At 43.3% G+C, this 26,922-nt stretch overlaps 2 protein-coding genes across 3 annotated transcripts; one reads left to right on the forward strand and one right to left on the reverse strand.

Annotated features, from left to right (window-relative positions):
• LOC121578423 (glutamate receptor U1) lies at positions 1-6,080 on the forward strand. 2 transcript variants are annotated; one of them, XM_041892789.2, is made up of 10 exons: positions 1-110; positions 274-359; positions 3,020-3,054; positions 3,198-3,377; positions 3,549-3,772; positions 3,889-3,986; positions 4,115-4,332; positions 4,508-4,727; positions 4,898-5,142; positions 5,268-6,080. In XM_041892789.2, exons 2-10 carry the CDS (start codon positions 290-292, stop codon positions 5,370-5,372), a joined length of 1,395 nt encoding a protein of 464 aa, XP_041748723.2. In that variant the 5' UTR covers positions 1-110; positions 274-289; the 3' UTR covers positions 5,373-6,080. The 2 variants fall into 2 exon arrangements, with proteins under 2 accessions (XP_041748723.2, XP_041748724.2); XM_041892790.2 differs by having other exon boundaries at positions 33-110; positions 239-359.
• Positions 5,851-26,184, reverse strand: plch2b (phospholipase C, eta 2b). Its single transcript, XM_041892788.2, has 21 exons — positions 25,403-26,184; positions 23,994-24,140; positions 23,479-23,722; positions 23,034-23,163; positions 18,832-19,002; positions 18,646-18,739; positions 18,277-18,480; positions 12,838-12,958; positions 12,561-12,732; positions 12,280-12,393; positions 11,749-11,823; positions 9,734-9,834; positions 9,539-9,627; positions 9,226-9,411; positions 8,959-9,066; positions 8,683-8,807; positions 8,484-8,568; positions 8,173-8,319; positions 7,910-7,989; positions 6,574-7,771; positions 5,851-6,368 (listed from the first exon to the last, which is right to left on the reverse strand). The coding sequence occupies exons 1-21, from the start codon at positions 25,857-25,859 to the stop codon at positions 6,352-6,354; spliced, it is 4,065 nt and encodes a 1,354-aa protein (XP_041748722.2). The 5' UTR covers positions 25,860-26,184; the 3' UTR covers positions 5,851-6,351.
• Between the last annotated feature and the right edge of the window lie 738 nt (positions 26,185-26,922).

Genomic DNA, 26,922 nt, shown 5'->3' on the forward strand with positions numbered 1-26,922 from the left:
TGTGTTGGGATGAATATTTCTCATCATCATTTGCCCTAGTTCATCAGGATCAGTCTATAGCTGGAAGCCTCAACACAGCCGACTCACTTTACAGCTAACAATCTTGTCAGGTATGGAGATCTCTTTCATTTGTGTATTGTCATAGATGTAATATATCCATGCTTCATATCTACGGCATTTTTAGTTCGCTGTTCAATTTGAGTACTACGTTTGTTTTTTTGTTCTCTGAATGTAATAGTTTGTGAAATCACGTTGATACTACTACATCATTAGGATCCGAGGTGAAACCATGAGGGTGCTGTTGGGTGTCATCATGTGCACCGTGGTGCTTCCACTGTCCCTAAGGATCTGTGCTGCGGGTAATACGCTGTTTAATGTACATCTCACTGTGCTTAGAAACCCAGTTAGTGCTTTGTCTGTTTGTCTGTCACTAAAACAAGCAAAACTGTGTAAAACAGGAATCTTGACGTGCATGTGATTCACCAGAACCTGGTCCCGATGCTGTTATTGTCAAGCCAAACAATCTGGCCTCAAAGCAATGCTCAATCATTAATGACCACTAATGAGGTCGAGAATAAAATAGAGGATTTGTTTGGTATGACAATAAGTGACTAGAAGTTGGCATCAGGGGCAGACATAGCAATTTGGGGGCCCATTTCAAATTCTGTTGAGGGGCCCCCTAACACCCAAAGGAGACATTTCCCCCATACATTTACTCCTTGATTATTATTATTATTATCCCACAATTGAAATGTTTATGCATAGGCCTTATAAATCTGTTGAATTAGTGACTAACTGACATTTGTGTAAATCAGTCAGTGGGCAGCTGACGTACCATTTCATTTGAAACCTATGAAACATAGCTAAGTCCACCTCTGATTGGCATGATAACAGAAACAGACCGTCACTCAGGCTAGATTCACGAGAAAACATGAGAAAATGTAAAAAGACTGTAACCGGTCGATGCACTTGTGTGGTGGCAGTGTGGCAGTGTATATGCTTATTTTGGTGCCAGACTCCTCATGTTCTCTCTGCTTGACCTGGTAGAGTTTCTTAGGGCTTGACGAGTTATCAATGAGGAGACTGTCAGCTGGGCATGGCATCAAAGAGAGGGGCCGCATCCTGTCTGGCATACACACATCACTCTGATAGAAAAAGAAGCGAGCCAGCTGACACGCTCACAAAAATGGTCATAAATCAATTCAATGCAACAAACAAGGAGCCTTGTGTTTAAGTGTAGCCTAAAAGTGACAGGGCCCATGAAGAGCTTGTATGGGTGTCACATTTTGAATAGGAGGAGCTGATGTGTGTCAGGATCGCCCTATGGTATTGAGGGAGCCCTGAGGCCTTAGCCTGAATCAAGGCTTTTGATACTCTTTGACTGCCCTCCCACCCCACAGTGCCATGGCTTTGTGATTGCTTGAAATAACTCACAAACTGGATTATGGCTGTAAATAGATCTTGGGGGTTTTGAACACTGTCAAGAGGGAAAGGAGAGTGGCCAGCTCTCTGGGATGCCGGAAACCAGTTGTGATGACTAAGAAGGCATCAATGCACCCCCAACTGGCAAGTGTCTTCACTGACATTTTTAACCTCTCCCTGACCGAGTCTGTAATACCTACATGTTTCAAGCAGACCACCATAGTCCCTGTGCCCAAGAAAGCAAAGGTAACCTGCCTAAATGACTACCGCCCCGTAGCACGCACATCGGTAGCCATGAAGTGCTTTGAAAGGCTGGTCATGGCTCACATCAAACCATCATCCCGGAAACCCTAGACCCACTCTAATTTGCATACCGCACCAACAGATCCACAGATAACGCAATCTCAATCGCAATCCACACTGCCCTTCCCCACCTGGACAAAAGGAACACCTATGTGAGAATGCTGTTCATTGACTACAGCTCAGCGTTCAACACCATAGTGCCTACAAAGCTCATCACTGAGATAAGGACCCTGGGACTAAACACCTCCCTCTGCAACTGGATCCTGGACTTCCTGACGGGCCGACCCCAGGTGGTAAGGGTAGGCAACAACACATCTGCCACGCTGATCCTCAACACTGGGGCACCTCAGGGGTGAGTGCTTAGTCCCCTTCTGTACTCTCTGTTCACCCACGACTGCGTGGCCAAGCATGACTCCAACACCTGATCACCGGCTCCTTAACAGCTTCTACCCCTAAGCCATAAGAGTGCTGAACAATTAATGAAATGGCCACCCAGACTATTCACATTGACAGCCCCCCCCACTCGCTGTTTATTATCTATGCATAGTCACTTTACCCCTACCTACATGTACAAATTACCTCGACTAACCTGTACCCCCGCACATTGACTCAGTACCGGTACCCCCTGTATATAGCCTCGTTATTGTTATTTTATTGTGTTACTTTTTATTTATTAAATATTTTCTTAACTCTATTTCTTGAACTGCATTGTTGGTTAAGGGCTTGTAAGTAAGCATTTTACGGTAAGGTCTACACCTGTTGTGTTCGGCGCATGTGACAAATACAATTTGATTTGATTTGATTTACCTCTCACTATCTGCAAAGGGGTCACTGACTCAGGGTATGAGGGCTAAAGATGGCCACAGCACAAAGAGCTCTTTGAATCCGCCTGCTGAATTTGTAAGGCACTCCAATTGCACTCCAAATGAAAGAAAAACATTTGTGACTCAGTGATGTTGAGCCAGTGGGACCAGAAAGACGCTTTGGCAATGCTTCAATGCCGATGAAGGTCTGCCGGTGCCCTTTCCTCTCTCTGTTTAGTGTGTCAGCATGTACGTTGTTGTCCTCGTGTATATGCCTTTATTCAGTTGAAATGACATATTGATGCATTGATGTACTTAGAAAGCACTCACAATGCTCCGCTGTTGGAGATGCTGTGAATCATAATTGATTTACCTAAGGATGTCATTGGCCATGTTCAAATGCAACTTCAATTAGTTTATCTTCCTCTTTGATTTGGATGTGGGTGAATCAAGATAACCTCTATATCTCACTAATATCTATATTCCTCTAGCAATGCGACCAGACTTGACAATCACTACAATAAAGGTAATTAAAGAGTGCATGTTTCTGTCACTCTACTTTATTCGCTGCAACCATTTTCTACTCAATTACAAACCATTTGCTGCTGTATAAATATGACTGATGATGATTCAGAAGTCGGAATGGTTCTTCTGTGCCTCATCCTTCAGCAAGATCCATACACCATATCCAAAGGCTCTCAGCTGGAAGGTTACTGCATGGACCTGCTGTCTGAGCTGGCAAAGAAACTGGACTTTAAATACAACGTGCACCTGGTGAAAGATGGGTCCTATGGCAGGCAAGATGAGAGTGGGGCCTGGAATGGGATGATTGGAGAGGTGGTGAGAAAGGTGAGGAAAGCTAACATTTTCATAGACAAGTGATTACAGTGCTGAACAACTGCTCACATGTCTGCTTAAGATGAATAATGTCCATTCTAATGTGACTATAACCATGTGGGAAGTTATTAATCCAGATAAAAAGCAAATGTAAAATATAAATATATATTCGTATCCCTGTAGGAGGCAGACCTGGCGATTGCTCCTCTGACCCTCACTGCTGCCCGGGAGAAGGCTGTGGGGATGACCAAACCCTTCATGGAGACAGGCATCAGTATTCTCCTGAGGAAAGACATCTCAGTAGAGGCTGGCTTCTTTGACTTCCTGATCCCCTTCTCAGTAGAGACCTGGGTGGGGATCCTCGCTGCATACCTGGGGACCGCTATCTCCATCTATGTAGTAGCCAGGTGAATTATGTTGTGATAAAGTTTCATCAGAAAATACATTTATCATGTACTAAGCCTGGAGGGAGCCTTTTACAAGTAGAATTGAAAGACTGTTAAACAAACCTTTTCAAACACAGACTCAGCCCATGTGAGTGGAGTCAACCCCAGACTGAGGAGAACAGCTTCACTGTCAGCCACAGTCTGTGGTACACCGCTGGAGCCCTCACTCTACAGGGTAACTAACAGGGATTTAACCAGGCATTTCAACCAATAGCTTACCCACACCAATACAACAACACGAGAGCTGTGTATGGTCTGTGTAGTTTGGTGTTCTGATTTGGTATTGTTTCTTCTTATTCTCAGGTGCCGGTCCACACCCCAAAGCATTATCAGGACGCATAATTTGCTGCAGCTGGTGGTTGTTTAGTCTGGTCCTGTTGGCCTGTTATTTCTCCAACCTCAGCACCTCTCAGGGCTCAGACTCCAATCAACTGATGGTGAAAGGGTTTGAGGACTTGGCCAACCAGCAAGGGATTGAGTATGGGACCCTGTCTGGCTCCTCCACACTTGCTTTCTTCAAGGTGAGGCCAGTGCACCCTGCCACACCCCATTCCCTCCTATCCCCCTCTTTTTCCCTTCGCTCTTTGCCCTCAAATGATTAGGCTCACGTGTCAGTGTCTCAGTTCTGTCAGTTCTCTCAGCAGCATACTGACTTTCTCTTCCTCTCTGTCCATGGTTTTCTTTTCCAACGTGTAGAACTCTAATAACCCAACCTACCGCAGGATCTATGAGCACATGGAGAGAGCCAAGAGTTTTGTGTCATCAATGGATGAGGGTGTTCGCCGGGCAAAGGAGGGCAACTTTGCCTTCATTGGAGAGTCTGTGTTACTGGACTTGGTGGTGGCTCGTCACTGTGAGCTGGTCCGTGTTCATGAGGTCATCGGCATGAGAGGGTACAGCATCGCAGGCACCCTGGGTGAGCCACAAATCTAGGGAGTGAGATGTCATATGGCAACACATATTGACTGAAACCTCTGAACTGTATTTATACGTGATAATGTTCTTACACTCGCCACATTCATGCGACACAAATACTTTCTCTAACAAGCCAGCTGATGTGCAAATGGTACTGTTTGTGTCATCCAGGCTCTCCCATGCTGAAGAATCTCAGTGTGGCCATCCTGGAGCTGAGTGAGGCAGGGGAGTTGGCTTACCTGCGCAGTAAATGGTGGGCCAGCAGTTGCATGGCAGACCCAGCCAAGGTTTCCCCTCTGCAGCCCCACAGCCTGAAGGGCATGTTCCTGGTGCTGGCCCTGGGCCTGGGGCTGGGGGTGCTGCTGGCTGTCCTGGAGCTCACCGCCAAGTCCCGGAGCAATGCTGCGGAGCAGAGGGTGAGCGACACATACGCACGCACTCACACAGTCTAACACTTAGACTTTCACTGCTGGTTTAATTAAGAGTGGTGGATTGTCTGGTCAAGATTGCTCTACATATCGCTCCAATTTGCTCCCCACAGAAATCATATTGCACAGTGTTGTCTGATGAACTGAGTCAGCGCTTGAGGACCACCACCACCAACAAGAAGAGAAACCAGGAAACTGCAGACAAAGACAAAGCATGAGTAGAAATGATAGTAGAGACACTATTATATATGGCCTAACAAAGCAAATGTCACTATGCAGGTCTTGACATGAGTTTGGTTCTAGATACGTTTTTGAACCACAAAGAAACACTGTGTATCAGAAATGCTTACAGACTATTTCCAGGCTGTTATATGATATTTGTTAATTAACAGAGTAATAAATAACATACTAAAGAGGTGGAGTAAATTAACAATACTACAGTATTATGTTTAAGATATTTTATTGAGAAAAACAACATGTATATTTACTGTTACAAATTATTTCATGTGTACTGATTTAGAAAGATTTAAGAGCGGTGCAAAAATAGAAATTAAACATGAAGGTCCAAGTCAAGTCATCTGTAAATTATGAAAAATAATCAGTTTCAAAGAGTTTACATTTCAGTACTTTTGATCAGCACAAATACTGAGAGCAATATATTACTGTTATTAATTAAATTATGCAGTTATTCATTTTAAAGTAGATTAGACATTTACATATTATTGATACTAAGAATATTTAACTGTTTTTGTACAATTGGCAGCACACATTTTGCACATTCCTTTCAAAACTATAAAACCGTAAGTTCACTTAAATAAATGTTTTTGTTATTATAGAACTCAACACATAAAAAAGCATTATGTAATAGAATGATGTTGATGTAAAAGTTAGAGCACATCTTTCAATAAAACCAGTCTAATAATGAATGTATGTTCCATTCTGAACGATTCACTTTGGTATTACGTTCTATTTACAATAAATGCACCATGATGCAAAATCACAATACCCACATCAACAAAAAAAATAGTGATTACCTTATACTAATAAACTTGTTCGGTCTCAAATGTGGAGATGACATAATTTGTACATACATCTAGATACATACAAGGTAATGAGATATGTTTACAAGTGTATTTCCTACTCCCATGCTTATTCCAATTGGCTGCTCACTGCTGTGGTCCTTGTAGTGTCTGATTACTATAGCGTAGAGTAATCTGGAAATAAAACACAGCAAACTAAATTGTCATTATTATAATTCCAGGGTCATCAATCAACAAAATATTTTGTAATGTCGATGATCTGAGCATACAGGTACACATACTTTGTGACTCAAAAAACAATGCGTCTTTAACATTGGCATGCTCTCTAGCTGGGATATAATAATATAATAATATATCGTATAATAAGAGTCACTTTTACCGTGAAAAAAGAGTGGGGATTTACAGCGGATCTCCTTCATCTTCTGGTCAAAGAGGGCATTCATCTCTCTCTGCAGGGTGCCCACTTCCCTCTGCCCACCGACTGGCACGCGCGAGGGCAGGAGCTCCAGACTCAGACTGTCTATACTGCCACCACTGCTGGAGTCACTGTCAGACAGGTAGAGGCCGTTGGGTATGGGCTTGTGGCCATAGCTGCAATGGTTCTGGGGGGGAGGAGGGGAAGGAGTCTGAGGCTGCCAGTGCACAGCAGCCCTGCGGTTAACTACCGGGGTGATGGGGGAGGCATGCTGCTTTCGTGGAACACTGCGAGAGCGGGCCTTTGTCCGTGACGTGTTGGAGGGGAGTTGGCTGGCTGGGGTCTCCAGGGTCCGTCTAACTCTGACAGGGGAGGATGGTGGGTGTCGGATCCGGAGAATGACCCCAGGATCAGGCTGGGGCTGGGCCTGGGCCTGGGCCAGGGCCTGGGGTAGGGACTGGGGCTGGGCCTGGGGATGGAGCTGGGGTTGGGGCTGATTCAGATGTTCTGATACAGTTTGGGGTGCAGGCTTACTGTTAAGCTTTGTCAGTGGTTCTCCTGCTATGTCCTCAATCTCAGGTGGGTCTGGCCACTCAGGCTCAAATGACTGACCTGGGTTGTCCTTGCCCGGCCAGTGTGCATGGAAAGACTGAACCTGGTCTTCCAGATCTGGCCAGGCTGCCTGAAACGACTGCATTTGGCTCTCTGGTTCTGGACTCTGTGGCTGAGACGACTGAAACACATCCTCCAGGTCTGGGCTTGTTGCTGTGATGCACGGGATGGATGCCCCAGAGTTGGAGATGGTGGAGGACATGCGGACGAGGATGCCCTTCCTTTTCCCCTCCTTCCTTTTCCCCTCCTTCTTTTTCTCCTCCTTTGGAGGAGCACCCTGGATTTCCTCCTCCAGAATTTGCACCCTGTGCGCTCGCTTCAGTGGTTCGCTCTGAGTCCCTCTATGGTAGTCTATGCCTGCAGGCGTCAGTAACATGCTGCCGTTCCCGCTGCTCTCCTGGGAGTAGGAGTCCAGGTCCTTGCGGTACCGCTGACGGACGTCCTCTGATGAGTAAGTGGAGAGGTGCATAGAGACCGTCTTTGGCTCCTTGCCTGACCCTTTCTTCGTAGCTTTTTTCAAAAAACCCTTTACAGCATTACTTGGCTTAACCTATGTGACAGAAAACAAGTGTTGAATTCAAGAGAAAGTGAGTTGTGAATTGACTCAATGTTAAAGAAAATCTAAACCTTACTCTTCAACTACAGCAATACAGGTAAAGCAAAACTTCAACTCAGTGCTTAGGCCTACCTTTCCTGTGATGTCATTTACAGCAACATGAACAAAGATGGAGGCCTCCTCCATGCCCTCAAGATAGACATGGCGATAACCTTACATTAAAAAAAAAAGATTATAAGGTAAAATCAACCAGTTATCACATGAATCCCAAAATCACATGCGTTTTGTTTTTACAGAGCAATCCATGATAATGGCACACTTGTTATGATGACGATCCAAATGTCTTCTCTCTGATGAAGAAGTAGAGACCTGGTTAATCCCTCCAGCTACCTTACCTGGCATCATGCTGACGAACGCTATGGTCCTCTGTCCAATGAAGTTTTGTCCTATCGGATCATGGTCCCACACCTGGAAACGCACCAGTGCAATCTGGGTCATATGTAGGGTGAAGACCAGGCTCTCCTCCCACATGGGGTTGAAGCCTACAATGGCACAGAGAAGGAAGACTATTAACTTCAATTGCATTTCCACAACCTTTCAGTGCTTTTCATTCAACCGAAGCTTAACAGAATATCAAAATGCGTAGTTGAATGAGCACCTTGTTAAAAAAAAAAAAGGAAACTAAATAGCTGAGGTCAATGCTCACCATTATCATCCACCACCCTTGTCTGCTGCTTACAGCAATCAATAGGCAGACCGATGATCTCCACCTCTACAAAAGGATCAATAATCTACAAAAACAACAAATAAGACACATTCACATACAACGCACAAGTGACAAGACAAATAGCCTTGTAGTCTCCTCACATAAAAGAGGCCAATTGAGGTTGTCTGATATGTCTCACCTCCCCTCTATCCCCCAGCATTGAGTCTTTAGGTTTTGGCAGCTGCTGCCCACTGATGATCTTCAGTACCAATTGAGTCTTCTTCTGTCCTGGCAGAGGGTCCTCCAGCGTATGGTTAAAGAAACCTGGGCAACACAGAGGGCAACATTCAGCCAGCAAACTCTTAGTCCGAGAAACAACTACTGTGCATTTATAGTGTTTAATTGTATAATCAGTTTGCTCATGTCTGCATTTTGGCTTCAACTACAGTTACCCTTGTTTTCTAATAGTACCCACCTTTATTCATGCACCTGGGCTTCAGTAAGTATCCACAGTTGCCATTGGTTGAGAACTTGGCTCTGTTCAGTTCAAGCATGCGGCCCTCTGTTTGGTAATTCAGTGCAACTGAAAAGATAAGACAAGATAAGAAATACATTTTAGAGTACGACCACTGTTCTGAATCAGACTGAAGTTGAGATATTTGCCTCTAGACTGTCTTGTTTTTCTCTATAAGCAAAGCAAAGCAAAGCACCCTTAAGGTATTGTATGAGCAGGGTCTCTTACCCATATGGCATCCTGCGTTCCAGAAGGGCTGTGGGTTGAAGTTGCTAGAGTCCACACGGTAGTTGGAGGGGTAAACACGTAGTAGCTGTCTCTGGTTGAATCGCACCAACTGAGCTGGCTTCAGAGCCATGATCTGGTTCACAATGCTCTCATTGAGGGAAGACACTTGCCAACTGGTCATATAAGCTGCCAACCAGAAAACACATAGGTTCAAACACACTGACAACCAAGAGGTAGAATGACTCCCATGCTGAAAGAACTTGTGATATTGTTGAATTAAGCAGAAATTACTTTGTTTGAACGTGGATACTACCTTGTGTTTCAATGTCATGGACCCGGACAGACTTGGTGTACTTGACGAGGTCAGACAGGGCTCGGGATAACCTCATCGTCTTCCCTTTCCTGTGGGTGAATAGGGGATGGGCAGAGATAAGTGGATGCATGGATCAATGTTTAAAAGTTCAAGTAAATGGTTTGATAACAGTATGTCATGTTTGAATGGCTTTACTTGTTGTGGTACACAATTTGTGTTTTGTCTCTCATGATGGGGTTCTCTTGGTCCGCATGGTCTAAATTAAGCATTAGCTTCTTTTTCTTCTTCTTTTTCCTCTAAATACAAGACATGAACAGTCAGCATTTAGTGCAACAAGGGTCTTCCAGATGGGGACATTTCTATTATAACCAGAGTATGGAAAGATGTTAGAGCAGTAGAACATGTCTCTCAAAGCAATACACTGCACTGTCAGGGAAATCACACAGAAAAGCTGATGCAGGCCTATGATGACAATGACTAGTTTCACACACTAGTGTTGGTAAAGGGGGTGGTGAAGGGAGTTTGTGATTTGCATTTGTGCTGGTGAGGTACAGTGAGGGAAAAAAGTATTTGATCCCCTGCTGATTTTGTACGTTTGCCCACTGACAAATAAATGATCAGTCTATAATTTTAATGGTAGGTTTATTTGAACAGTGAGAGACAGAATAACAACAAAAAAATCCAGAAAAACGCATGTCAAAAATGTTATAAATTGATTTGCATTTTAATGAGGGAAATAAGTATTTGACCCCCTCTCAATCAGAAAGATTTTTGGCTCCCAGGTGTCTTTTATACAGGTAACGAGCTGAGATTAGGAGCACACTCTTAAACAGAAGTAATCAATCAATCAGATTCCAAACTCTCCACCATGGCCAAGACCAAAGAGCTCTCCAAGGATGTCAGGGACAAGATTGTAGACCTACACAGGGCTGGAATGAGCTACAAGACCATCGCCAAGCAGCTTGGTGAGAAGGTGACAACAGTTGGTGCGATTATTCGCAAATGGAAGAAACACAAAATAACTGTCAATCTCCCTCGGCCTGGGGCTCCATGCAAGATCTCACCTCATGGAGTTGCAATGATCATGAGAACGGAGAGGAATCAGCCCAGAACTACACGGGAGGATCTTGTCAATGATCTCAAGGCAGCTGGGACCATAGTCACCAAGAAAACAATTGGTAACACACTACGCCGTGAAGGACTGAAATCATGCAGCGCCCGCAAGAAAGCACATATACAGGGCCGTCTGAAGTTTGCCAATGAACATCTGAATGATTCAGAGGAGAACCGGGTGAAAGTGTTGTGGTCAGATGAGACCAAAATCGAGCTCTTTGGCATCAACTCAACTCGCCGTGTTTGGAGGAGGAGGAATGCTGCCTATGACCCCAAGAACACCATCCCCACCGTCAAACATGGAGGTGGAAACATTATGCTTTGGGGGTGTTTTTCTGCTAAGGGGACAGGACAACTTCACCGCATCAAAGGGACGATGGACGGGGCCATGTACCGTCAAATCTTGGGTGTGAACCTCCTTCCCTCAGCCAGGGCATTGAAAATGGGTCGTGGATGGGTATTCCAGCATGACATTGACCCAAAACACACGGCCAAGGCAACAAAGGAGTGGGTCAAGAAGAAGCACATTAAGGTCCTGGAGTGGCCTAGCCAGTCTCCAGACCTTAATCTCATAGAAAATCTGTGGAGGGAGCTGAAGGTTCGAGTTGCCAAACGTAAGCCTCGAAACCTTATTGACTTGGAGAAGATCTGCAAAGAGGAGTGGAACAAAATCCCTCCTGAGATGTGTGCAATCCTGGTGGCCAACTACAAGAGACGTCTGACCTCTGTGATTGCCAACAAGGGCTTTGCCACCAAGTACTATGTTTTGCAGAGGGGTCAAATACTTATTTCCCTCATTAAAATGCAAATCAATTTATAACATTTTTGACATGCGTTTTTCTGGATTTTTTTGTTGTTATTCTGTCTCTCAATGTTCAAATAAACCTACCATTAAAATTATAGACTGATCATGTCTTTGTCAGTGGGCAAACGTACAAAATCAGCAGGGGATCAAATACTTTTTTCCCTCACTGTAAGACTAATTTGCATGGCGGAAGGAATGGTGAAGTGGAGCGATGTTCATTTGCATAAGCATGATTGGAAAGCGTGGTGAGGCGAAGACCGGGTTAGGACGTAGTATGAGAGAATAGGCTGACCTTGCGTCTGAAGCTGCCCATGATAGACCTGCGTTTCTTGGGTTTGGATTCATCTGCAGTGCCAGCAGCGTTCCCCTTAAATAGTCAAACATATTCAAGACTCTAGACTCCATGCATACACAATCAATCAGCCAACTAGCTATCTCACTGTCTGATGGAAATCCTAATGGCTTTGGCATCATCTTATGACAAAGCACCTGATAAAATCATGAGGTATGCTTTTCTTTGTTCTCTGAAGTCAGCAAAAAAGTACAGCAATCAGATATTTGTAACTAGGTAAACTGAAACACATGAAATTCACATAACATCCACTGTCAAACAGCCATGACTTGAAATAGTTTTCAGATATCCCCAAAGAATAAGGGCACTAGGCTTACAGGAATGAGACACTCATTGATGCCACACATTTGGGTATTATGCCACCTAGAGGGGCTTTAGGAACATGACAAATGACCTGGGATAGTTTTACTCATTGACACATTTATATTTTACCCTCAGTCTATTTTAGCTAAACGGTAGTAATGTCCTTACATCTGTGTTTATCTGGCTGTCATCTTCATCCTCCTCTTCCTCTTCCTCACTGTCTTCATCCGACACATCCCCCTCCTCTGCATCATCGTCAATGTTCGCTGGAAGCTTCTTTCCCTGAGGAATAACAACCAGTCTGTTTATTACATTAATATTTTCACAGAAGGTGTTCTGTAATGTTGTTTTATTTGGGTAAAGTTTTATGATTTGGAAATCGCCACTATGGAAATGACTGACTGCTACTATTGGTTGCACAGCACATTGATAAAGAAATATGGCTTTACCTTGACTAGAACTTTCCCTTTCAGGAGCTCTGGGGAGGGCAGCTTTCTGAATTCATTCACATTGACCGTAGACAGGTCCACCTTATCCTGGAGCACCTCCATCAGATACTCAGCCATCTTCTTCTGCTGGGGAACTGTGCAATGGTTCTCTATGGATAGGATCACTGGGTACCTGGGGATGTATGGCATAACATATTGGAATGTGTGTTGCCCATGAATGGTTTTCTATTGCTATCTATACCTGGGCAGGACATTGTGACAAAATAAAGGTACTCACTGATTCTTTGTGAAGGCATATTTGTTAATGGTTTCAATGACGTCTTTGAAGAGGATCTTGGACGTCAGGGTGTAGCCATGATGGACGATAGGTTCCCCGTCTGGTCCATCCCAGCAGTCCACTGAGAGACAGAGAAAGAGTGAGTGAGTGAGTGATGAGGATGGTAAGTACTGTTATACAACGGGTGGGTCTAATCCTGGATGCTGATTGGTTAAAACCGCATTCCAGCCGGTGTCTATTTAACTAATAAGGCCCGAGGGGGTGTGGTATATGGGCAATTTACCATGGCTAAGGGCTGTATCCAGGCACTTCGCGTTGCGTCGTGCGTACGAACAGCCCTTAGCCGTGGTATATTGGCCATACACCACAAACCCCCGAGGTGCCTTATTGCTATTAGAAACTGGCTAACAATGTAATTAGAGCAGTACAAATATATGTTTTGTCATACCCGTGGTATATGGTCTGTTATACAACGGTGGGTCTAATCCTGGATGCTAATTGGTTAAAACCACATTCCAGCCGGTGTCTATTCCACAAGTTACCACTAGCTAAACTATGACGTTGAAATGCCTATTTACTCTGTCCATTCTCACTGCGCAATCCACTGTCTCATCAGCCCAGCCAGGCAATTTATAAACTTGTTCTCCACTATAAAAAGCATTTAGACATTATCTCCCATTTCTTTTAGACTAGCATTTGATTTTCAACAGCGGAGATTTGTATAAACCTTGGTGTCTGTCTCTGACATTTGCAGCATTGTTTCAATATTGAAATTCGATCTCCAGCTGTCCCATTATAATGAACATGTCGGGAGTCGGGACGAGACAGACAGGCAGCTTTTCTCAGCCAGTTGAAATCATAAATCAGCTGGCATCAATTTTATGGATACAAAGAATGTCAATAGAAAACAGGTAAAATGAAACGAAATGCAGCTAGTTTGCTGTCATTCCATTTTCAGTTTTAAGTGATTGTGTTAGCTGTGTAGTTGGCTATCTCTTCTGAACAGTGGCCTGGCGAGAGAGCAAATGTTCTGTGCCAGGCGAAATCGCAAATCATTAGTTCATTGCTATGGATGTATCCCCCCCAAAATCACTAGAAAACAGCTTAAACCAACGTAAATTCAGCTACTTTGCTACTATTATGGCTACACTGTTTGACGTGACTGTGTTAGCCAAAGTTTGCTAGCTAGCGAGCAAGGGATAAGAACGTTGTGGTCCTCTGTAGCTCAACTGGTAGAGCACGGCGCTTGTAACGCCAAGGTAGTGGGTTCGATCCCCGGGACCACCCATACACAAAAATGTATGCACGCATGACTGTAAGTTGCTTTGGATAAAAGCGTCTGCTAAATGGCATATTATTATTATTATTATTTTATCATGGCAACGTAACATTTAGAACGAACGACTGGGTCGCGTCCATAGATTTAGAACAAAAAGACTTAACGACTAGGTCGCGTCTCTGACAACCGAACCGATAGAACGACCGACCAGCCGGCTTGGATAGCAACCCTAGATTTGTGTTGGGACTATATCTCATGGAAGGATGAAATAGTAAGATTAAATTCATCAAAACAACGTTTTTAATGAAAATATGTTAATCTATATTTGAATATGTTGGTAACCCGTTGTATAAAAGTGATAATGCCCTCGTCTCGGGCCTAACAACACCCGTGCCAACATATCCTCCAAACACCGGCTTGCTTCTTCTTCTTCTTCAGTGGGGTTTATCGGCGATTGGCATCCAACGTTATGGTGCATTACCGCAACCTACTGTACTGGAGTGTGGGCCAGAGACAGGGAGAAACAAAATCCTACCTGCCAGCCCCGTAACAAAATATTTGAGACTATATCTAATGATGTTCTACTCAACATACTCCTTAAAATAATGTCCAGTATCCCCTTCTCCCTCATACTAGATCTCAGCCTCTCTCTTTCCCTCTGATACTGCCCACACTGTAGCAATACATGCTCCACGGTCTGTTTCCTGACAATAATCACACTTTCCTGTTGGATGCTTTCCTATCACATTTAAGGTCTTCTTCAACCGGCTGTGTCCCACCCTTAATCTTGTAAAAATAGCCTCCTCTCTTCTGTCCCTTCCTGCGTCCTCCCCTCCCTGACTTTCCTCTGTACTTGAAATAAATGCCTTCCCTTATTATCTCTATTCCACTGCTCCTGCCATCTCTGCACCATCACTGGTGCACCATCCATTTCAGGCTTTTTGCCTTGCTCATTTTAACTACAACCTCAACATCCCCACTACTAAGTGCTTGTTTAGCCAGTCCATCAACTGCCTCATTCCCCTCCACCCCCACATGGGCTGGGACCTAAGTAAATCTTAACTGTATACCCATCTGTCTAACCCTGCCATGGGTTTGTAGCACCTCATAAAGCAGGTATTTTCTGCTACATGAGCTATAGAACTGGAGCCTCATCAACACTGCACATTAATCAGAGCAAATAACTACTCTGTCTGGCTTGACTTCCTCCACCCACTGCAAGGCCAACAGTATGGCCATCAGCTCCGCCGTATATACAGCCAGATGATCTGTAATACGTTTCCTGACTGCCACCCCACATTCCTGCACTACAAATGCTGACCCAGTACGTCCTGTCCTTGGATCTTTTGAACCATCCGTGTAAATGGCCACAAAATCCTGATACACAGTATCCAGACGTCTCTTAAACAAATCAGCAAACACCGGGTTCTCTGGCATTATCACTTAAGTATTTGTATTTGTATTTATTATGGATCCCCATTAGCTGCTGCCAAGGCAGAAGCTACTCTTCCTGGGGTCCAGCAAAATGAAGGCAGTTATACATTTTAAAAAAACATTACAATACATTCATAACAGATTTCACAGCACACTAAATGTGTGCCCTCAGGCCCCTACTCCACCACTACCACATATCTACAACACAAAATCCATGTGTACGTGTGTGTATAGAGCGTATGTTATCATGTGTGTGTATGCATGTGTCTGTGCCTATGTTTGTGTTGCTTCACAGTCCCAGCTGTTCCAAAAGGTGTATTTTTAACTGTTTTTTAAATCTGATTCTACTGCTTGCATCAGTTACCTGATGTGGAATAGAGTTCCATGTAGTCATGGCTCTATGTAGTACTGTGCACCTCCCATAGTCTGTTCTGGACTTGGGGACTGTGAAGAGACCTCTGGTGGCATGTCTTGTGGGGTATGAATGGGTGTCTGAGCTGTGTGCCAGTCGTTCAAACAGACAGCTCGGTGCTTTCAACATGTCAACACCTCTCACAAGCACAAGCAGTTATGAAGTCAATCTCTCCTCCACTTTGAGCCAGGAGAGATTTACATGCATATTATTAATGATTGCTCTCTGTGTACATCCAAGGGCCAGTAGCCGTGCTGCCCTGTTTTGAGCCAATTGCAATTTTCCTAAGTCCCTCTTTGTGGCACCTGACCACACGACTGAACAGTAGTCCAGGTGCGATAAAACTAAAGCCTGTAGGACCTGCCTTGTTGATAGTGCTGTTAAGAAGGTATAGCAGCGCTTTATTATGGACAGACTTCTCCCCATCTTAGCTACTGTTGTATCAATATGTTTTGACCATAACAGTTTACAATCCAGGGTTACTCCAAGCAGTTTAGTCACTTCAACTTGCTCAATCTCCACATTATTTATTACAGGATTTAATTGAGGTTTGGAGTTTAGTGAATGATTTGTTCCAAATACAATGCTTTTAGTTTTAGAAATATTTAGGACTAATTTATTCCTTGCCACCCACTCTGAAACTAACTGCAACTCTTTGTTAAGTGTTGCAGTCATTTCAGTCGTTGTAGTAGCTGACATGTATAGTGTTGAGTCATCCACATACATAGACACTCTGGCTTTACTCAAAGCCAGTGGCATGTCATTAGTAAAGATTGAAAAAAGTAATGGGCCTAGACAGCTGCCCTGGGGAATTCCTGATTCTACCTGGATTATGTTGGAGAGGCTTCCATTAAAGAACACCCTCTGTGTTCTGTTAGACAGGTGACTCTGTATCCACAATATAGCAGGTGGAGTGAAGCCATAACACATACGTTTTTCCAGCAGCAGACTATGATCGATAACGTCAAAAGCCACACTGAAGTCTAACAAAACAGCCCCCACAATCTTTTTATCATCAATTTCTCTCAGCCAATCATCAGTCATTTGTGTAAGTGATGTGCTTGTTGAATGTCCTTCTCTATAAGCATGCTGAAAGTTTGTTGTCAATTTCTTTACTGTAAAATAGCATTGTATCTGGTCAAACACCATTTTTTCCAATAGTTTACTAAGGGTTGGTAACAGGCTAATTGGTCGGCTATTTGAGCCAGTAAAGGGGGCTTTGCTATTCTTAGGTAGCGGAATTACATTTGCTTCCCTCCAAGCCTGGGGGCACACACATTCTAGTAGGCTTAAATTGAAAATATGGCAAATAGGAGTGCCAATATCGTCCACTATTATCCTCAATAATATTCCATCCAAGTTGTCAGACCCCAGTGGCAGGTCATTGTTGATAGACAACAATACTTTTATCACCTCTTCCACACTCACTTTACGGAATTCAAAATTACAACGTTTGTCTTTCATAATTTGGTCAGATATACTTGGATGTGTAGTGTCACAATTGTTGCTGGCATGTCATGCCTAAGATTGCTAATCTTGCCAATTAAAAAATAATTAAAGTAGTTGGCAATATCAGTTGGTTTTGTGATGAATGAGCCATCTGATTCAATGAATGATGGAGCTGAGTTTGCCTTTTTTCCCTAAATGTAATTTAAGGTGCTCCAAAGCTTTTTACTATCATTCTTTATGTCACTTATCTTTGTTTCATAGTGTACTTTCTTCTTCTTTTTATTCAGTTTAGTCACATGATTTCTCAATTTGCAATATGTTTGCCAATCGGTTGTGCAGCCAGACTTATTTGCCATCCCTCTCAACCATACAATTATGTAACAGTTTTTACAGTCTTTTTCTTAATGGGGGAATGCTTATTATTAGTAACTGAAATAAGCAATTTCATAATTGTGTCAAGTGCAGTGTCTGTTTGCTCCTCATTACACACCACGTACCAACATATATTCTTTACATCAACAACATAGGAATCACTACAAAACATATTGTATGACCTCTTATACACAATATTAGGCCCAGCCTTTGGAACTTTGATTTTCCTAGATATGGCTACTATATCCAATGGATTTGGATACTGTTTTCAAACAAATCTCTGCAGCATTAGTAAAGATATGATCAATACATGTTGATGATTTAATTCCTGTACTGTTTGTAACTACCCTGGTAGGTTGACTGATAACCTGAACCAGGTTGCAGGCACTGGTTACAGTTTGAGTACAGCATTGAGTACAGCAAGTAGGAGTACAGCATTGCAATGTTTTGGGTAGGGAGGCAGTTGAAGGGTCATTATAGTGTCTAAGCTTACCTTCCACACAGCGACAGCCAGCCTGGAGCACATAGGCATACATGTCTACCCTGGACTCAGACAGAAGCTGGTCCCCTGTCAGGTAGGTGTTGTGGGACGAGGCTATGAAGTAGTTACACAGGGGCTGGGTCATGTCCTGGTGCACATGATGGTGGTCTGGGTTAAAGATGTCTCCTGCAGGACTTCGCATGTAATTGGTGAAACCTGAGGGAAGAAATGGGATATGTGACTTTTCTGTAATTTACATACTGTTACTGTACTTGGAGATACACCATGTCTGTTCATGTGTCTTTGGCTATTTCTGTGGGCTGTGATTCTTAAATTACACGCGCTTGTGTCATGAAAACTACTTTAATGTAAAATCCTTACCATCGATGCCCAGAACCATATTCTGTAGGTTTTGAGAACATGGCTCAAACTGGCTGACTATCTCCAGACAATATTCTCTGGTTACACCCGCCATCTACCAAACAGAAACATTGTGATGAAAAATGAGCAATAATGATTAAATAATTTTAAAAATACCGTTACATTCTGCTTTTAATTCAGTTTTACCTTCTGTTCATTTTCCATGAAATGGACCAGGTCATTTAGGTCCATGAACTCTTTGTTATTACTGTAGGAGAGCATGATGAGATAGAGGCCTCTGCGTGTAGACATCATCTTATAGAAGGTACAGAATTCTTCAAAAGCTAACGAACCCTGGTTGTCATCTGTGTCTGCTTTCTGAGGATGGAAAGAAAATATTTAGGGTTAGGGTTAAGGTTAGGGTGAGTGTTAACCACTTAGAAAAGAGGGTTCCTCAAGGGTTCTTTGGGAAGGGTGATGGTTCTATTTGAAACCATAATGACTCAAAGAACCCTTCGAACCCTTCAATGGTTCTTTGCAGTTCAGAAAATGGTTCTTTCCTCTTTTAGTGATAATTAAAATGTAGGGGCGGCAGCTCATTCAAACATTTTGTGGCGTGGTTTGCTCGCAGCTCTTTTTGTGCAGCAATGAGTGAGAGTGTCATTACAGTGTATCTAATCTGTTGTGTTATGCGATTACATGTTAAATATGACTATGGCCAGTGACGGTGTCTTGTGAAAGACTCACATATGGCCTTGCATCATTTGAGAACTGTTGTCTAAATCAAGGGTTTCTTAATTCTCTCCTCCGGGACCCGCAGCTGTTCCAGAGGTAGCACACCTGATTCAACTTGTCAATTAACACAATAATAAAACCTAAGGAGTTTAAAAAATATATAATATGGCTAACCAGACAAAATAATCCTGTATGCTTAGATGGGGAAAAGATTCATCTAAAATGATCTTGTTACAAATACAAAATACCCGACCGACCAAAAAATAAAATACAAAATACAAGATCTAGATAGATAAAATACAGGTATTTTAGGTATTTTGTATTTTGAAAATACAAAATACATTTGCAAGTAGACGCCTTAACTACAACAACATTCTCGGTAACGGGAATAAAAAAACTTTTGACTGTGATGTATACTGCTAAAAATTTATTTTTATAGAAAAGTATTTTGTATTTTTAAAATACAAATTACAGCTCTCGAAAGTATCTTGTTACAAAATACATTGGATTGTAGTTCAGGCCAGTGTAACAAAAATTACAAAATACTGAAAAGTAATTCAAAAGTAATTCAATACGTATTTCAAATACAACATAAATACTGCCCGTCTCTGCCTGTATGGTTCTTCAAAAGGTTATTTGTAGAACCTTTGAGATTAAGAAAGGGTTTTTATAGAATCATTCTCCACAAAGGATCTATAAAGAACCATTCAAAAGGGTTCTATACAGCACCAAAAAGGGTTGCAACGATAGCAGAACCCTTTTTGGTGCAATATCCATGGGTTACACCTCAGTCACTCTGTCATTGACATGGGTTACACCTCAGTCACTCTGTCGCATCGTTGCCATTGTTAGGAACGTTCTACAGATGCCGCAGCCATATTGGTGCCCAAAAGTCCAGTGATGCCCACTCATTCTGAACTGGGCCTAATGACTGTTTAGTCTAAATTACACTATAGTGGCCTGGAAATACGATGACATTACTAAAGTAGGCAAATATATAGTAGGAATCAACTTTGTCATGATTATCATGTTGTCAAATTTACTTTAGACAGAAGGCAAAGTTGTTATTAGCTAGCAAAGTTTGTCAAAAATAGCTAGCAATGCTAAAGTTAGCTTGCTAAAATTGTACTGCATCTAAAGTCAATCTGGTGACATCACAATAATGACAAAAGGATTTCCAACTACATTAAACCAAAAATATAAACGCAACATGCAACAATTTCAAAGATGTTACTGAGTTACAGTTCATGTAAGGAAATCAGTCAACTGAAATAAATTCATTAGGCCCTAATCTATGGATTTCACATGACTGGGAATACAGATATGCATCTGTTGGTCACAGATACCCCCCCAAAAAAGGTAGGGCCGTGGATCAGAAAACCGTATCAGTATCTGGTGTGACCACCATTTGCCTCATGCAGCGCGACACATCTCCTTCACATAGAGTTGATCAGGCTGTTGATTGTGGCTTGTGATATGTTGTCCCGCTCCTCTTCAATAGCACTGCGAAGTTGCTGTGCGCCGATTCAGAGCACCCCAAACATGTCTGGTGAGTATGCAGGCCATGGAAGAACTGGGACATTTTCAGCTTCCAGGAATTGTGTACAGATCCTTGCGACACGGGGCCATGCATTATCATTCTGAAATATGAGGTGATGGCGGCAGATGAATGGCACGACAATGGGCGTCAGGATCTCGTCACAGTATCTCTGTGCATTCAAATTGCCATTCATAAAATGCAATTGTGTTTGTTGTCCGTAGCTTATGCCTGCCCATACCATTACCACACCGGCAACAAGGGGCACTCTGTTTCAACGTTGACATCAGCAAACCGCTCGCCCCCACGACACCATACACGCTGTCTGACATCTTCCCAGTACAGTTGAAACCGGGATCCATCCGCAAAGAGCACAGCGTGCCTGAGACGGTTTCTGACAGTTAGTGCAGAAATTCTTGAGTTGTGCAAACCCACAGTTTCATCAGCTGTCCGGGTGGCCGGTCTCAGACGATCTTTCAGGTGAAGAAGCCGGATGTTGAGGTCCTGGGCTGCCATGGTCACACATGGTCTGTGGTTGTGAGGCTGGTTGGACGTACTGCCAATTTCTCTAAAACAACATTCGAGGCTGCTTATGGTAGAGGAATGAACATTCAATTATCTGGCAATAGCTCTTGTAGACATTCCTGCAGTCAGCATGCCAATTGCACACTCCCTCAAAACTTGAGACATCTGTGGCATTGTGTTTTGTGACAAAACTGTACATTTTAGAGTGGCCTTTTTTTGTCCCCAGCACAAAGAGCACCTGTGTAATGATCATGCCGTTTAATCAGCTTCTTGATATGTCACACCTGTCAGGTGGATGGATAATCTTGGGAAAGGAGAAATGCTCACTAACAGGGTGTAATCACCTTTGTGCACAAATTTGAGCGAAATAAGCATTTTGTGCGTATGGAAAATAACAGGATTTTATTTTTCAGCTCAGGAAACATGGGACCAACACTTTACATGTTGCGTTTATATTTTTGTTCTGTATAATTACTTGGCCCTTTAGGAATGTCATTGTATTTCCAAGCCACTGATAGATTGAGATAAATACACAGAACAAATCCTTCTTGCACAGCCACAAAACAAAACTGTGTTTGACATGAGGGGTTAAGAAAGATAGAAGACAGGTAATGCAATGTGAATTACTGGAGCATAGTGTGAACACATACAGCAGGCTAATACAACCATAGCCATCTGTTCTGTTCAACGGTGACCATATGGCCTGGTCTTCCTGTAGCGTGCTTCTCACGTACAGCGACCAACCTGCACTCTCTCAAGGTACGGCTAGGAAATCCTGAGACAAGACAACACATCCTAAGCTAGGATTGGAGATCAAGTTGTTAGGCCATGATCTTTGACCCCTAAAACCCCTCTGGAAGAGTCTTGTCACAGTGAAACCCTGTTGCTGGCTTCTAAAGCAGCCTAGGGTTAAGTCCTCTCACCTTTCAGACAGAACTATGGGATAGCTACAGTATATCTTCAGGCTCTGATCAGTCCCTACACCCAAACGAGGGCATTGCGTTCATCCACCTCTGGCCTGCTGGCTCCCCTACCTCTGCGGAAGCACAGTTCCCGCTCAGCCCAGTCAAAACTGTTCGCTGCTCTGGCACCCCAATGGTGGAACAAGCTCCCTCACGACGCCAGGACAGCGGAGTCACTCACCACCTTCCGGGGACATTTGAAACCCCACCTCTTTAAGGAATACCTGGGATAGGATAAAGTAATCCTTCTACCCCCCTTACCCCACCCCCACCCCCAAAAAAAAAAAAACATTGTAAAGTGGTTATCCCACTGGCTATAAGGTGAATGCACCAATTTGTGAGTCACTCTGGATAAGAGTGTCTGCTAAATGACGTAAATGTAAATGTAAATGTATATACAACACTATACATTGTGTGCCAAACCATGTAAGGACACCTGAAATGCAAGCTCTTGCGAACTAGTTCATAATTGATGCTGGGTTTTGTTTTATATATGTTTACCCACATGATACATATAATGACCTTCTGTAAAACTACTTTTAAAAGATGACCATTTCTTGTTATTGTATTCTAGGATGTAATGAGAAACATTGAGATACAAGAACATCAACCTGCACTCCAGATCTAGGAACGTCTGAATATGATCTTACCTTAAACATCTCTCTGACTTTCTGCCTGGGCAGGTTCACGTTGAGTTTGTGGAGTAACTGAAGAACCTCTCCCAGGCTCAAATTACCATCCCCATTTTTGTCTGCCTCTGAGAAGGTCTGCTGTAACCATGTGGAATAAGAGTTAAGGATGAGACACGGAGACCAGTGACCAATGACATTTCTTTTAGTGTGTATCAAAATACATCCTATGTGACAAGACATCACTGGAATTGCGTGTATTGCTACACATAATTTTACACAAACGTTGGAAAGTATCATATCCTAATTGAATCAAATGCCCACAGGCTGATGATATTCAGGTCCTATTCTATCAGTCAAATGGATGTATTCTATGCTCTTATAGGATAGTCTATGTTCTATCTTCATAAATCGGTTAAAAGGACCCTATGAGTGATATGCTCCATAGCGACAGAGTAAAGGATATTGGTCCCTTTTGCGTTGTCTCTTTGCCAGACTGTCCTCGTCACTGATGCCAGCCATGAGGTATTTCAGGCCAGTAATCCAGGTCCGGGCCTCATCTCCGTTAGTGGAGACCAGGTCAAGAGACTCCACGTGGTCACCATGGTAAATACTGAAGCAGCAGTTGGGGTCGAAGCAACTGTCTGCATAGCGCTGGAAGATCTCAGACTTCTTGCCCTCACACACCTCGTGGATGGAGTCAATGGTTACTGGAGAGAATCAACATGAAAACGAATAAGAATGTATTCTAGCAGTCAATCAGCTGTAATAACCAGTTAATTTTTCAGAAATCTCATAGCTATTTCACATGAGTTATAAGGTGGTAATACACACATGCAGTGTGCACATTTGTACATTATGTTCAAATATCTAATGGAATAGGGCTGGTAAACTGTTGAATGTAGACCAAGTAAAAATGTAAGAGTATTCCTCATGGTACCAGTATAAAACCCTGTCTGAAACATTCCTTGTCTGACTCACTTTTAGCCTTATCGTGCTTCCTGGAGGGCCTCCAGCGGATGCAGGACTTGTGTTCATCCAGGTAGAAGAACCTGACCAGCCCCTTCTTCTTCCCTTTCAGTTTGGTCATCTGGGTGCCAGTCTGCATGGTGCACATACACCTCTCCACTGCAGACAGGCCACAGGGAGGGAGGAAGGCACACACACACTGGGTCATCAGATGGCCTCTGTACTCATACGGTACAGGGCATCCTGACCATGTACTGTTCTTGTGTGCCCTAAAACTGTAGCATTTGGGCCCATATAGAGTAAGTAAGTAGCCTTGCACGAGCCTTGGCTTGTGCGAGCCGGAATGGCTCATAGGAGTCGGAGATTATATCCTGTTTCTGTAGCGTGAGGCAGCTTGATGTACAAGTACACCCCCTGTATAGAACGCTAGTCCATTTGGGCCCATTTATTAATTGTTTACTGGGACAACAAAGACACATCCTAGTGCAGGGTTCTTCAATTCCGCTCCTGGAGGGCTGAAACACTTCTGTTTTTTATTTCTACCTGGTAGTTAATTGCACTCACCTGGTGTCCCAGGTCTGAATTAGCCCCTGATTAGAAGGAGAGGATGAAAAACAGAGGTGTTTCGGCCCTCCAGGACCGGAATTGAAGAACCCTGTCCTAGTGCATTGCAAGACTTGTCATGAGCATGTGTAGCCTCATATGTCCTACAGTACTGAATTATCTTTCAATCAACAGGTGACATTACAAATGTTATTTCACAACACTGGGGAAGCCCCCCATATAATCCCTTTCAGATTAATTGAGGAGAATAGCATGGTTCAAGCAGAGATTTACCAACTAGCAGTTGATTATTAGATTAGCTGACAACATAGATAAATACTTAATCCTTGCAATATCTGTAGTGTAGAATATTACGCTCTTATACTGACTAATTGATAGTGCATACTGTAGGCCTATCTACAGTTGACTCTGTCTTTCTAATTGAGCTGGCTCCCATTCTCTTAGGACCCCCTGTCCCATGACATGTTTGAATGGCATGTATGTTTGTATGGTATTTTTGAGCATGACAGTAAGAGCAGGTAACCTTCTTCGGTAATCTGGAGTAGAGAGAGGGACACGTGATGCCCACTAGTCTGCATCACTCAGTCTAATCTCTAGGGATTGTGTGGAGTCCATATACCCATCATCTACTCATGTTACCTGCGTACATGTTACCGGAATTTTCACTCTCTTATGGTGGGAAAGGTTTAGGAGGCAATTGCAGGTGTTATAAAATATGCTACCTTATTTCGTACATTTTGTTCAAATTTAGTGGCTAATGATTTACAGCTGTGTATCCTCCCCAAATAATAAGTAATTAAATAATTTGAGGGAAGACAAAATATATGTCAAATATCATATCTCCATCAGTCGCTTACCATATTGACCCAGTCTCCATTTGGGTTGTGCTACAATGCTTCCACCAATCCAGAAGAACTCCTCTGCCAGTCTGGAGATGGAGGTTTTCTGCCACAGCTTTGGGGATGTCATGATGGATGGGGTGGGGGACCTGCTGGAGGACCTGCCGAAGGGGGAGGAGGCCCTTCTCTCTGGGCTCAGAGAGGACAGAGAGGGTGAGAACAGTCCAGGAGACAAGGAAGCAATGGATGGAGAGGCACTCTTTACTAGAGACGAGGTAGCCATCACTGGGGTAGAGGTGAGGCTCAGTCTTGGAGATATCGCTGCCATCGGTGGGGTGGTGGTGAGACTCAGTCTTGGAGATGGAGCTGCCATTGGTGGGGTGTCGATGGGGTTTAGTCCTGGAGATAAATTGACATTTAGTCCTGGAGATAGCGGTGCCATGGCTGAGTTGACGTTCATTCCTGCACCGCTCATTTAGCTACACACCTGCCTCCCGCTCATGTCCTCTACCCAGTGTCTGTCACCCTCACACAGCCTTCCTCTCTCCAGTTGGACTGTGGTTCAAACCAAAACTAATATCCTGAAGACAAATCAAACTCCCTACCATAATCCAGGAAGTATATCCATTTTCAGATTTTTATTTTATCACGCAGAGTTAAAAACCTTGTCATGTTCCACCACCTCAGTTTGTATGTGTGTCTCCAGAAGAACTAGCCATAGGACAGGGAGTGAAAGCCCCTGATTACTCCCATTCATTTCCATTCTTCACCAAACATTCCAAAGCAGAGGTCCCAGTGTGGCAGACACTGTACACACAAGTGTGTTTTGCACTGTGGCAGCAGGAGGAGAAGTGTGCAACACGTGTCAACCACTAAATCTTCCTCAAGCTGTAATCCTGGGTTAAGGGAGGACAGCCTTCGCAGAGGGATTTTCACGCAAAATGTAAGCTCTTAAAGAAAGGGAAAGAGGTGGGATGGGAAAGGGATGTTCGCTCAGTAGCACAAAAGGGAAGTCCCATCAAGTAGATGAATGCAGAGTATCCAAGACACTCCCAGATAGGAATGGGATGTTAGTATTTGTTGCGTGACTCTGAGTGTAGGCTGCAGTCAAACAAATTAGATTAGCTCTCCCCTTCTCAGCAGACTGTGGGCACTTCCTTCATTAGACAATTACCCTCTTTGCAATCAGCATGTAATAACACTAACATGAAAAGTGATCTGCACACTTTTGTGAGTTAGCTCTGCTGTGTATTTTTGGTGTCTGTATTATGAAAAACACACTTGCCTATCAGAGATAACGAAGTATTTAATTTAATTAACAGGTGCAATCGTCAGTATAATGGTAAAAAGTATTGACTCGGCAGGACTAAGGAGGAGGGTATTATGTTCTGCACACTGATTGGCTTATGTTTGTTTTTCTATGTGTGTTTTTGTCTGAGCATCAAAGAAGTTACAAATTGTGCCTTTGAATTATCTCTGTTTCTTAGATATGAATACATAATGTTGGACTATAAATTGTGCCATCCTGTATTTCACTT

Source organism: Coregonus clupeaformis, chromosome 12, assembly GCF_020615455.1.
Source record: "Coregonus clupeaformis isolate EN_2021a chromosome 12, ASM2061545v1, whole genome shotgun sequence".
Lineage (NCBI taxonomy): Eukaryota > Metazoa > Chordata > Actinopteri > Salmoniformes > Salmonidae > Coregonus > Coregonus clupeaformis.

Bases quoted from the DNA above. Each gene is read 5' to 3' on its own strand.
- LOC121578423 (XM_041892789.2), top strand. From the start codon at position 290: ATGAGGGTGCTGTTGGGTGTCATCATGTGCACCGTGGTGCTTCCACTG. The intron at 4,333-4,507 runs GTGAGGCCAGTG...TCCAACGTGTAG, and splicing joins CCACACTTGCTTTCTTCAAG to AACTCTAATAACCCAACCTA. The intron at 5,143-5,267 runs GTGAGCGACACA...TGCTCCCCACAG, and splicing joins GCAATGCTGCGGAGCAGAGG to AAATCATATTGCACAGTGTT.
- plch2b (XM_041892788.2), bottom strand. From the start codon at position 25,859: ATGAGCGGTGCAGGAATGAACGTCAACTCAGCCATGGCACCGCTATCT. The intron at 8,569-8,682 runs GTGAGACATATC...TTGTTTTTGTAG, and splicing joins TGCTGGGGGATAGAGGGGAG to ATTATTGATCCTTTTGTAGA. The intron at 7,772-7,909 runs GTAGGCCTAAGC...TCTGTCACATAG, and splicing joins TAAATGACATCACAGGAAAG to GTTAAGCCAAGTAATGCTGT.